Here is a 13623-nt window from a genome sequence, read left to right as displayed (position 1 = left end):
TATTCAAAGAAGCCTTCAAGAGCAAGAGCTTCGAAAGGATAGCTAGGGGTAGTTTTGTTTTACTATTTAATAATTATTATTGTCCAATGTGGCCATATCGATCGTACCTGCTCTCAATTTTATCCATCAACATCTGTGTAGCCTCTTCTCTTATTCAACATTCAACTCCAGACCACCCCCGCTCCACAGTGCATGTGTAGGAAGGAGTTGTTTTTCTCGATCTCGCTTTCATTGTGCTCTGTATCACGCATCATAATATGTCATATGGCATGCCACTAATTTCCTTTAAGGACGGCGCATTATATAGTAATACCATGAACATCAATGATGCGCGCCCCATGAATCGGTCAGCCAACCGTCCTTTTCTCCCAACCCGTCCTCCATGTATCAGCTTCATCATTGTGTGTGTGTGTGTGTGCCCTGTGTTTGGCGTATCTAATTTCCACCCCTCTTTTCCTGCTCTCGATAAACATACTGCCCCGTTCGCTGTTTCATATAATATGTTGTGTGATTACTGCTATACTTCTCTTCGCACCACACGTCCGAAATTTCGAATTTTCCTTATTTATTTGTTCCGTTTCTCTTTTTCTTTTTCTCTTTCTTTTCCTGCTGCTTTATTAAAACAAAACAAAAAACTGGATTTCGTTACGATTCTTGAACGCAACAAAACGCAACAACTGTAAAAAACCAACTACACTACTCTACTACCTGTGTACTGCGCAAACTAACTTGAACTGTTAAAATCTGACGCTCGGGAACGACGCAACCGTACTATCGGTAACGGTGTGTGTGTGTGTGTGTGTGTGAAATTATGTGGAAAATTCGTGCAAATCGTTAATTCTTCCTACATTCGGGTGATGATTTTGTAATTTGCAATGCCGTTGCCGTGTGAGGGACTGTTCTTTTCGGGGCCGTTCTGAAAATGCTTACTACATCTAAAACTGTTCAAATATGTGTGGCAATTTATCGTTGAAATTTGGCGTTAATGTTTAAATGTTTTGTGAAAAAATGATAAACATTCTGCATAAAAAAAAATCATCACGATCATTCTCACACACACCCGCATACAATCGTCTCGCCATTGCGCGCTTCCTGATCTACCCCAAATTACACTGATGAAACAATTGCTCCATAAACTCGTCGCCGCCCACTCTCACATATAAACCTGCCCATGCATCTCCTTTCCTCATGATGCTGTAATGTGCTGCTTTTCTATTGCTTTCTTTTGGCTCACGGCGAACTCTGCTACCAACGCGCACGACGCACGACCCCTTGCTGTCTGGCGATGATCAACGGCGCTACACGGCACGCATCAACCATCTGTGAATGCAAAAAAAAAAACAATCGAAATCCCTCCTTGTTTTTTCTCTCCCGCGCGCGTGGCCTGGCCACGGTGTGTGCTGCATATCGATTCCCGCGTTGTGTGCCGGCTCACACCACCACCTTTCATCGTTTATGTCTCGCGTATATGCAACAAACAACGCGCACACACATCCTCCACCTCACCCGCCGGCAGCCCACAAACTGCAGCAGCAGCAGGCACAAGAGTCCCGGAAAAAGGGCAAACTGAAAGAGATATTCTCCCACGATTTCATGGGTACATATAGAGCAATTACTACGGATGGAATGATAAAAAAAAAACAAACAAACAAACAACACATTCCTTTGTTTCTGTTTGCCTAGTTTCGCAGTTTGCGTCGTTTGCGAAGTGTTATGTTCGTTGCATTCGTTCGTGTAGTAGTTTTTGGTTTGATTTCGTATGATTAGTTGATCGTGTTGAATGGTTGTGTTGGTTTTCACTTAACATCCTGTGTCGATTAGGGTTAATATCCTTTTGGTTTGTTTAAATTTTACAATCCCTTCTCCCAATACTCACGTCTAGTTTTGTTGATCTGTCCCGTACTTTTCCGACCGTGCAAAGCGTTTTGTAGGAGTTTGTTACAGTTTTTCTTGTGTTAAAAAGTGTCTTTAGACTGTTTCTTTGCTGCATTTGCTGACATGTGCTCTCTCTCTCTCTCTCTCTCTCTCTCTCTCTCTCTCTCTCTCTCTCTCTCTCTTTTTTTTCTCTCTCTCTCTCACTCACTCACTCTTTCTCACTCTCTCTATCTCTCTCGCTCGCTCTGTCTGTTAGTTTTCCCGTAACCGTTGTATTGTAATGAAGAAAGCTATACTTTCGTGCTGTGTTGTTTGTTTTTGTATGTTCTATTTTTTATCTATTTTATTTTTTCCTGTTTTCTTACTGGTACACCCGGCGATTCTGTGCTCTAATTAGACTTTATTTGCCTGCAGTTGTGTTGTTGTTTTAGTTGTCAGTTTTGTAGATTACAGTTGCTAGCTGGTTTGATTATTGTGAAAAGTCACTACGGTGAACATATTAGCTAAACTAACTATCGTCGACGGCCTTTCCAATTGATGGTTTAATTTAACCTACATATATGTACCGGTAGAATAAACTAATGTTCTACGATACGAAGCAAAGGTAAGGTGTTTTATCTATCCAGTTCGACATGCAAAAATAATGTTGTGTAGTGAAGGTCCTACAGCGCGAGTGTTGTGTGATCAAACTTTTGATTGCATTTTTGATCTCGTGGATTTTTTAGCTCTTGACACTTGTCCTAAATGGCGGGAAGGCGAAAGTAGCGCATGTATTTTTCAATGATGAAATATCATAAGGAAATGTCAGCTCGTCGAAACGGCGATAAAGGTTTTGTTTTGCACAATCCGTGGCTGATGAACACATCGGTAACAAGCAGCAACAACAACCTGTTACATATGCATGAATGAATTCGCGAAAACTGGCGCATCTCGCTCGTTCGTGCACACGCGGCGGATCCACATTGCTTCTCCCCTCGTTCGTTGGATATGCAAATATCCAACCCTCCGCCGTGTGCACGGACACTAGAGTCCTTGAGCGAATCCGTGGCAGCGTACCATCTCCAAGACGAACTGGAGCCGCGTTCGTTCAGCTGCCGACTCTGGTGTGTTGCCGTCCGGACACTGCAGTGTATGTCCATTACTCACACGTGCCCCGGCCGGCGTGGTGCTGCGTTAGGGATGGGATTGGAAAACAAAGTGAGCGGCGGCGGCGAATGATGGTCGGTGTAGAGACAGCCACTACCCACCAGCAGCATTGTTTATTCGGTCCGTTCGCGGTCGGGTGAACTTTCTGTGGTGTGCCGCATGCAGCACCGGCGACGAACGTGCGTTGCTTCGTTGTTGTGTGCTGGTTGTTGCAGATTTAGCTGTCAATGTCATTATCATGGATGGATTGGCGAAGGCAACGCGGCGTGGCGTGCGCTTGAAGGGTTATATTGCTCGGCTTGGGCATATTTTATTGCGATTATTATTGTTGTTGCTATCGTTTATGACTTAATTGGATGATCGTTTGGCTAGATAAATGTGCTCCATGGCCGTTACCACTGGCCCCAGTACAGGGGGATGTCGTCGGCTGTCGAAGGCATTGAAGTGAGTAAATAATGCGGGTACTGTAGGATACATCAATGGTAACTTTCATCGCAATCAATCTTAATCTCTACACTAAGGCTTTTGTGGTTCGAGGCTGGGAACTGAAGGAAACTGTATAGGTATAAAACTACGTTTAGTGAAATCTTTCTGCTGGGTAATGACAGGTATATAAAAAGATAGTCTCTCGTTGAGTTCTATCATGAATGAGTTGGGCAATTTGTTAAGATGATTTATTTTCTTAAATAGTTTGTAGGAATGGAATGGGATTTGCAAATCGATGTTTTACCAAAAAAATCTCTGTATTATTTTAAAATATCTATGGGATTTGCTTGATACTCCCCTAAGCGTTAGTTAGCATGTTTTAATTGCAGTAGCGAGTCTACATGCTTCGCACGAACCAGAGGTCTAATTGTTCCGCTACATGCGTCACTATCTATTAGCCTTACGACTGGCAAGATAACAGCCTCTCGCCCCGTCATGTTGCGTAAACTTTCACACAGGATAAGCTATGTCAAGAGCCGCGCATTCCTACCCGTCCCGGATGTGGTTGTTTGGTTGTGTCTATAATTTTGTTTGAATTATCCATCGATAGCTGCTGAATGCAACGATTCTACGAACCTTTCGTGTTTATTGTACGAAACGATAATTGTGTTTGGTGGATGGATGGATTGATTTACCTGTCACGCATCCTAAAGAGAATGGAAAGTATCACCCTCTCACGCCTAGTTTATCTATTCGGGTTCGCTCAGCCACCCAACACCATCCTTTTGGGCGTGTGTAGGTGTGTGCTGCTGGTTGCTTGGTCGGTTCGGGTTTGCGATCCTTTCTTATCGCACGTCCCATTCAAATGACGGTGTCGGACGGTGATGGATCAGCGTGTGAGAGCAACCCAGCGCCTAGCTTTGTTGCTTGATGCTCTTTTACGTAGGTTTGAGCGGTTGATGATTGATTGCAGTGTGGCGGAAAATCTTCAACCGATTGTGGTTCATAACTTTGCTGCCGACCGCACGTATATGCGGGTAGGTGTTGCCAGTATCCAAATGACCTTCCATTGCCTTAAAGCTAAGCATAACCAAAAAAGGCACAACGATAACATTCACCGGGCGTCTCCATCTGCGCACGCTCAACGTCTTTGCTGGCGTGAGCAGGACAGAAGCAAATGGGGCAACAAGAAGCAGTGGAAATAGTATATGAATAAGCGTTTGTTGGAAAAGATTCTGTTTTCCGAAAGGCAGTCCAAATTTGTATTCTTGTAATAATGTGGGTTTTCACAGCAAGAGGGCGTGTGTGCTTTTTTGGTACGCCAGAAATGTGATTAGTGGTTGCGCTTTTATCTATGCTGCTTATAAACCTCACACTTAGGACTGCTACATACTAATCAAACGATTAATATTTGATGATACAATTAAACTTCCAGTATGGCAGAGCTGTTACGCGCTGCTTCCACACAACCACTAAACCATGGTCGAGGGAGGGAGCGGGTTATTACTTGAAACCGTCCGGATCGTTTATCGTCTACCGTACTTTATGTTGGTGGAGCTCAGCGGTTGATTGTTTCTGGTGGGTTTCGTTGCGTTCACCAAATTAAGGCTTAAAGCGAATGGTGGAAAGGGTGTAATTTCAAGCAATCTGTCTTGTGTTCTATATAAAAGTGGTAGGCAACAATGGAGAACGTACTTCTGCTTACTTGATTGATCGTGTTAGCCGTAAGCTGGGCTGTGGACCGCGTGGAAGTACAATTATTTAAATTATTTAAAGGACATTGTAAACAGCAAACAAATATATCTCCGAACAGTTCCCCTCTCTTGCTTGTATGAAGTGTTGTCGTTTTGTGTTTGCTGTATTTTTTTTAAATCTGCGAGTTAATCTTTAGCATGCTTGAACTTAGGTGGCATTGTGGCTCGAATGTGTATCTATTTTGATCGGAAAGTTCTGTCTCGCTCGCTCTCTACACCACTTTACGTTTCCTTCTACTACATGTCCGCTAAACCCCTGCTCACCCCTAAAGTTGTTGTTATCTAAGCCTTTTAGAAAGGGTTTTATTTTGTTGTCCAATGTAATCTAAGCTCCCGCTCCTCTAGCCTCCACTAGTCGTAGTCTGTAAAGCATATAGTGTGTTTGAATGATTATTACCGATGTTTTATGCTCTGCAGATAGGATAACATAAATGTGCATTATATTTTGTGTAGTTTCTTTAATTAAAATCAGTGTTGTAAAAAGTGCGTCACTAATGTATTTGTGTTTCTTTTCCTCTTTTTTCTATATTTTCGTTTCAGGTCAGTATATTTGCACACTAGGGATTTATCTGGTACAGTAATAGTTGTGTAATTGAATGAGTGTGTGTGTGTGTCTGTGGGTCAGTGATTGCAATGTTGTTACGTAAAAAAGGTGTCGTGAGCTAACCATGGAACGCGACGTTCTCCTGCAAAGTTGATGTTACGTTCGGTACTTCTAGGAATCTCTAGGAAATTTTGAATCATAATTTGTTTTATATTTAGTATTTATTTGTTTACTTATCATTTAGAATGCCAGTCTCAGTCAAGAGCAGAAACCATTCATTGTACTGGTTGGAACATTCCAATACGATTCCATGGGACTCTGAAGCATGACGTCTGGGTAAGGGATGCGACTTGAGTGTCTTCGTTCATTCCCGCACACATTATGTGCACACTATGAGCGGTTTGTGGATTTGCACACAATTCAAATCGTTACGCAAAACTGTCATCAGGGCTGAGAATGCGCGTCATCGGTGCATGGCTGCTGCGTCGGTGCTTTTGGTGATGGTGTCTGGACGAATTACGATCTACTGCCGCCTTTTGCTACCTTCCAGCTATAAAGCTTGCATGCAAAATGCCGCGCATGGATGGATGGAGGGTGGTTACCGGACGAATATGGCGCGGAACCGAGCACTTCAGATAACGTGGGGAGAGGGGTAGCTCTCCGCCTTTTTCTCCCACATCTCGCGTAAAGTTCATGGCCAACGATTCTACTGCCACCGGACACCGGTAGCGAGTGTTGTTGGTGTGTTCCTCCGCGTGTGTGTATGTTCGCGCGAAGTTGGAGGAGCGTTACGGTTGGGCGATTTAGAACAACTCGATTGTTTATTTACCTTGTTTTGCTATGGTTCACTCTATGGCAAGCTCTGCTCCCCGTGGACGGTATTGAAAGGTTGTGGCATTTTTGCTCCCGGCGAGGGGATTATATTTCAACAACGAGCAGCAACTATTGCACCGTGATAACATCGGTGCCAGTTGTCGACGGGATGAGATGCGAATCACGAGCGATACACATGGCCGTTGCAATGATTGTCGCATGCGGCGAATGCATTCGTTTTGTCCCATCGTGTCAAGTCCGGACGTCATTGCCCTTACTAACTTTGTGGCGGTGGGATTGGCTTTAAGCTTTGCTATTAAGTGTGATAATGCGTGATTTCAATCGGCAGAGGTAACGTGAGCAGGGAAAGAAGAAGAAATATCTGTTTATGTAAGAACGACAAAGAGTCATGGTTAAATTAAACTGTTTCGGTTGCAAAATGAACAAGGTCTAATAAGATACCCATAGCTCTGAGAAGGAACTAAATTTCCGTGTGGGGAGTTCGATGTCGATTTGAAGTATAAACGAAAGTATTGCGTGATACTAGAGCAGTTTAGACGCATGGCGTGTATTTTGCATCTGGTACGTGGTTCCAAAGCTATAATTTGCTCAACCCATCGAATCAGTGCTGCCGGGGTTTGCTGTGCTGTGCGAAGAATGTAGAGGCGCAAAAGGTGTAATTGTGGGGCGTAGCAGCCGAACCGGGTACGATTGATGTTATATCCGTAGTACCGGGTACTAGCGCATCTAATTCCTAGCGAACGTGTACTACTTTACCAACACTACTACCCAACCAACATCACTGCACGCGTGCTGCCGCTATTGTTACCGGCTGACGGCTGCTATTAATTCGTACATCAATTGCATTCGATTAAGCTCACGCGATGCTGCCGATGACGATTTAAACGGCCCGAACTCTACCTACTCCCTCTGGCTGGCCACTCCCCCCCCCCCCCCTCGGTGATTATTGTCGACGAACAGCGACGTCACCATTATAATAACACCCTTGAGAGGGGAACCCAGTGATGGTGGGGGGACCCAGCTTCATCCAATACAATCGGGTGTGTGCAACCCCCGGCCACCGTCACGCGGAGTGGGTGTTGTTACCTCCTTTTTGGTCACGTTTTGCTGTGTGTGTGTGTTTTTTTCTCTCGTTCCGATTGCAACCGGGTTTGTTCGTTGATCGTAAATTAGGTGCAATTAAAATCGTCCGCCCATTGTCAGCGCCCGCCCGCAAACGCTGTACTCCCGATGTAGTTCCCTGACGTGCGGCAAATTTTACACCCCGTGGAACTAGAATTTTCTCTGGAAATGGGCATGAAATCCTCGCCCCAAATCATTGTTTAGCAGAGAGCTGGCTGGGCGGAAAAGTAATTTTGTGGCGGCTTGTTTCGCGAATGAATACATCGTTTCGGTTTGATTAGCTCCTCCTCCGCACACAGCGATCGTTCGGAAAGGGAATACGAAGTCGCCTAGCGCTTGTTGCTATTACTGCATTCGTGCCTTGTGGCAAGGCATTGATCTCCGCAGCTATAATTTAGAAAGCTCTCATTCTCATAGTATTGGCAGTGCAATTTTTTTTTCTCTTTTGCCATACGATCACATAAATATAAATATATTTGATTTACTTATTAAAGTTTAGGGAACTTTTATTTTATCGAGTATTTATTTTAACAGTTCAAGCTGTTCTAATGGTCTGAGTAAAACATCGATATTCATGTATGTGTTGAAAATAGCTCTAGCTTAAATCGACCAGATAGAACAGTTGTTAGTTAATAGTCTCTTGATTCATGCTTCAAATTATTTGATTAAATTGGAAACTGGAATGAAATTAGGCATGTCAACGACGTGTCGACGTATGTTTTAACATAGAATAATATGTTGCGTTGAAAACAAAAAGGCATATTATGAATGCATCTATTGCAACCTTACAATACCTTTCGACCTTTTATGCACTGGTTATACAACACGCATTATTGGTTCGTAAGAAAACTGTTATTTTTTTCCTGCTTTGCTGTTCTTCTTTTCACTGGACGGTGGTTCCACTTGTGCAAAGTGGATAATTTAATTAAAGCCGCATTTGAACAATTCGTTTTACGCGCTGTGCAAAAGGGAAAGCACGAATTATATGACTTCCGGGGAAATATAACTATAAATAGCGGCAGCCAAATTAGGTCTAATCCATCTGCTGAATTTATATGATTTCAGCGTATGGGTATTCTGTTTCTGTTAGCCATTCACCGCTGTGACGCAGTTGAGCATAGCACAGTTAAATTATTGTTAATACATCTTTTTTTATTTTGAATTTTAAATTGCTTCCTTTCACCGCAGTTCGGGGATGTCGTCCAGGAAAATCGGTACCTATGCCAGAGGAAGAAATTCGTGCGCTATGCTTAAAATCTCGTGAAATTTTCCTACAACAACCAATCCTGTTGGAACTGGAGGCTCCACTTAAAATTTGTGGTAAGTAGTGTGCGATTCACTGCCAGTGGGGTGCTTAATGATGTGGTATTGTTGTTATGCAAAAAAAAAAAATCTGGTTGCTCATGAACCTGTTCTGCTCTTTGCTTGCCCTCCTTTGCAGGTGATATACACGGCCAGTACACAGACTTGCTGCGACTGTTCGAGTACGGTGGATTCCCCCCGGAGGCCAATTATTTATTCTTGGGAGATTACGTGGACCGAGGCAAGCAGTCGCTGGAAACGATCTGTCTCCTGTTAGCGTACAAAATCAAGTATCCGGAAAACTTTTTCCTGCTGCGCGGAAATCACGAGTGTGCCAGTATTAATAGGATATATGGTGAGAAAGCGAAGGGGAGAGGTGGTCACGATTGCTCACGAACGGGTAGAGATTATTTAATGCTTTTCCACTTAAATGCAGGTTTCTACGATGAGTGCAAGCGGCGGTACAATGTGAAGCTGTGGAAAACATTCACGGACTGTTTCAATTGCCTGCCGATCGCAGCCATCATTGATGAGAAAATCTTCTGCTGTCACGGAGGTTTAAGTCCGGATTTGAACGTAAGAGCTTTTGGTTTTAGTTGATGAATACAGGGTTTTCCAGGAATTATCATAGCTGTGGGACACTTTATTGAGTCTTCCTTAAGGGAAATGAACTTAATGTAATGAGAATTGGACTCTATAGCACCCTTGTTGGACAAATCCAATAGGAATTTCCAAGCAACCTATTCAAGAAGGGTGCTATAGAGTCCAATTTACAAATTGAAAGTTCACTTCCCATAAGAAAGAGTCAAAGAAATGTCCCACAATTATGAGAACCCCTGGAAAATCCTGTAATGTTTCGAGGCTACTAACAAGGGTGGTTTATTGTGTTCGTCTGTAGCATATGGAACAAATCAAACGCATCATGCGACCAACAGATGTTCCCGATACGGGCCTACTGTGCGATCTGCTGTGGAGCGATCCGGACAAAGATGTGAAAGGATGGGGAGAGAACGATCGTGGCGTTAGCTTCACGTTCGGCGTAGATATCGTGGCAAAGTTTCTGCTAATCCATGAGCTGGATCTCATCTGCCGGGCGCATCAGGTCGTGGAGGACGGGTATGAGTTCTTTGCCCGGCGATCGCTGGTGACGCTGTTCTCTGCACCGAACTACTGTGGTGAATTTGACAATGCCGGCGGCATGATGTCGGTTGATGCAAATTTAATGTGTTCGTTTCAGGTACGTGTACTACGCGCTGCGTACATTTGAGGGCACTCGGTGGAACCATGTACTAATATGCATTATTATTCATGTTTGCAGATTTTGAAGCCGTCGGAAAAGAAGGCTAAATATCAGTACAGCGGTACTAACAACCAGCGACCGCAGACGCCCCAGCGCAATCAGAATCCAACCAATAAACGGAAATAATAATTTCTCTCCCTTCTCAACCGCTACCTGACGAGACGCAGCAGCAAGAAGAAGTCATCGCAGGCGGCCAGTTCGTCCGCAAACACTGCTACCAATGCCACTAACGATTCTACCATTGCCGTTTGTAACGATGAAATGCTTACCGGGACCTCCGTACCGTACGATCCTGCGGCCGAGCATCTGGCGCACTGCCAGGACCACGATCGAGTTAACACAGTGAACGGCAATACGGCATCAGCAGCAACATCATCATCTACGGGCGCTGCATCAGCATCGTCCGGCGCTGGTGTACCATCGTCTTCGATGTCGCTGAAACATGTCCCAATAAAAGCAATAGTATTTTCTGACGAATCTTTGCCAAGTATCGATGGCGGTACGGCTTCGTCGCATTTACGGCCTGCTACGCCCTCGTCCCTTCGTCCGAATGCTTCACTGACTGAGCGGTGCTTGAAAGCCGCGGAGGAGGAGGAGGAGAAAGATTGTTCCTTACCTTCCCCACCACCTCCACCGTCGTTACAAACGGTACCAGTAATGCAAATGCAAGCGCTTCACTTACACCAGCCCGTCCCACAGTATCAGCAGGATCTGTCGCACGGCACGGACCGTTCCTGCTTTTCCCCACCGCCCACAGCAACGGTGACCACCACTACTAGCCTGTTGCATTCCTCTGGAGCGCATGCGATACCGAGTGGATCATCGGGTGCTAGTAGACAGTTACCTGCCTATCCGCCGGCGGTTTCACTACCAAAGCCTACCCCTATTTGGGTTGCTGCCGGGGTTCAGCATTCAGCAGGTGGTAGCAGTAGTGTTATTAGTAGTGGCGCGTTAGCCAGGGAACGGTCAGTGCCGGTCCATGGATATTCGACCGCATCGACCATCGCCGTTGCTACTGGCAGTAATAGCCCGGCAGTGGTTTCGACTGTGCCTATTCTGCGCACCTTCGGTGCCTCGGCAGGCTCACGGCAAAATTCCTTTGGCAGCTAAGGGCGTAGCACTTTGATCGATACAAGGTGCAGTCCGCCTAAGCTACTTAAAACAATTCTTCTGTTGTGGGTGTATGGAAGCAATAACCCTCTCCCCCCGGTGTACACATTCTGCGGGAGTGAGGCGTAAACTGTTCCGAAAAGAAAGTCGGTCGAGAATGTGTGGCAAATGGCAAACGATGCGGTTGGCAGAAGACGACGATGACTATCGCCCTGTGTCGCGGTATATAGGAAGCGAGTGAGAATGTGAGAGAATTCAAAAGGGAATGAGAGAGAGAGAGAGAGGGAGATAAAACAAAAACCAGATACAATAAGCCTGTTGAGGTTAATGAACACAAGGAATGATGATGCGGAGCAAAGAAACATAATAACGTAGTTTTTATCGCATGATATTGTTAACAAATAAACACACAACAGCGCACCATCATCGGTAAGGCCGGAAGCTGTTTGCACACTGTGGGCGTGTTTTGTGTGCAGTATGGGGCGAAAAGAACACTAAAGTAATGAGAGATGATACAACAAGCTTATTAAAGCGATAGCAATAGTAGATTGCTAGGGCAAAATATGTGAATTAAGCCGACAAATGTAATATGCCAAAGTGGCACACACAGGGTTAGAAGAAATAGGAAAGGCATGCAAGTGTAAAATGTGTGGCAAGGAAATATGGAAACTCTTGATCGTACCAGCAACTCTGTTCTCGATACCAGAAGAGATAGAGAGATCGTGAATACACTAAACGAAACAGATTGCATGAATACATGCTGAGCCACAGCTGTAGTGCCAGCACAACAAGAACAACAACAACAGCAACAAAAAAAAAAACAGCAAAAACAGCATTGCGAGTGATTGCAAAGAGTGAAAGCACACCTGCTCGTAGGGACAAACTAACCAACCACGGTCATAGTGTTAGAGCCACTCATGTGTCTATCTGAAGAGTGCACACACTTTCCAGCCACAGCTGCGTGAAGGTTGTATTCTGTACTATTATTTATGAACTCGAAGTGCAGGGAAAGGGCAGGAGATGATATGTAAAGCATCTGTATTTATAGTCTCGAAACCACGCGTACGGAAACAAATCATGCATAACATATTCAGTGGTAGCGTATATAATGTTATCATTCAACATTGTGAGCGCAAAATATGATTGGAAATCAGTTCCAAAATTGGAAATGAAATCGATTCCCATACATAGCATAGATACGCAGAGAGAGAGAGAGAGTGCTCGAAGTGAGACAGCAGAGCGAGAGAAGAAGAAAAAATTAACGCGGATAGTCTCCATTATTGGTATGCTGGTAGGACATAATGGTAGTACATGGGCGAAAATAATGTGCAAAATGCAAAAACAAACTTCTGAACTGCACTCTGGAATATGTGCGTGCGCGTATGAGAGAATTATATATATAAATGTAGATATACATATGCATACCTATACACACACCCATACACACATTACTCAATACGCGAAGATGGAATACGGCAATGCCGTACATAACATATGAGAGAAATAGAAGAGAGAGCGAAAAAGAGATAGAGAGAGATTTTCCGATTATTTTCGGTTGATCGTTTTATTGCCTTCTGGAAACTAAGTAGAAATATATGTTCCACCCAAATCAGCGGCGTGGGGGAGATGGTACGCGCACTGTGAAGAGATTAGTAAGAAAAAGAAAAGAAAGATCATCAAACATGAGACCGATATGATGACCCCTATCAAAGGTGTAAGGAAAGCATCGGTCAAGTAAATAATTTTGCCCCTGCAAATAAGCTTGTTTATGCGTGTGTGTGTGCGTGCGTTGAGAAAGTATTCATACTAGAGATGGCAATGCATGATTTATAAAAGCACTGTAAATCCCCCCCCCCCCAATAACTATTCAAATGCAAACTTTAGAACTTCATCTTAACAAAAAATGCTTTAACTCCAGCTGCTCGTTTGGCGAAAGGAATCGTTTTGTTTTTTCAACATGCGCGCAGCATTGGCAGCAAACACAACTGTGCATGCATTTACACACACCACCAAAGGGAAGTGCACGAGTATACAACAGTGATGAAATGCAATGAAGTAAAATGGATTATTTTAACCCCGTTTAGAGCTATTTTCCGTTCCAAAGATGAATTTAAAATTTAGTTGCTATGATGATGACGTATTTGTCTTGGCAAAACTGAGAACAACGGGAAAGAAATAGGAAAAATGAAAGTATGTTTTGTTTGAAAGCT

General features: G+C 44.1%; 1 protein-coding gene across 6 annotated transcripts in view; it reads left to right on the top strand.

Moving 5' to 3' along the window:
- Window positions 1-13494, top strand: part of LOC121602327 (serine/threonine-protein phosphatase PP1-beta catalytic subunit) — a 36157-nt gene extending 22663 nt beyond the window's left edge. For 5 of the 6 annotated variants that reach the window (XM_041931120.1, XM_041931107.1, XM_041931113.1 and 2 more), the window contains exons 3-8: window positions 1517-1597; window positions 8890-9021; window positions 9143-9358; window positions 9440-9579; window positions 9902-10240; window positions 10322-13494. In XM_041931120.1, the coding sequence (XP_041787054.1) occupies window positions 1517-1597; window positions 8890-9021; window positions 9143-9358; window positions 9440-9579; window positions 9902-10240; window positions 10322-10429 (1016 nt within the window). In that variant the 3' untranslated portion in view covers window positions 10430-13494. The remainder of the gene's footprint in view (window positions 1-1516; window positions 1598-8889; window positions 9022-9142; window positions 9359-9439; window positions 9580-9901; window positions 10241-10321) is intronic. The other variant, XM_041931142.1, reaches the window with a different exon arrangement.
- The last annotated feature ends 129 nt before the right edge of the window (window positions 13495-13623 follow it).

The sequence above is a fragment of the Anopheles merus genome, chromosome 2R (genome assembly GCF_017562075.2).
Source record: "Anopheles merus strain MAF chromosome 2R, AmerM5.1, whole genome shotgun sequence".
NCBI lineage: Eukaryota > Metazoa > Arthropoda > Insecta > Diptera > Culicidae > Anopheles > Anopheles merus.
Note: the sequence above shows the minus strand (reverse complement) of the source record. Positions and strands in the feature narration are given on the sequence as shown.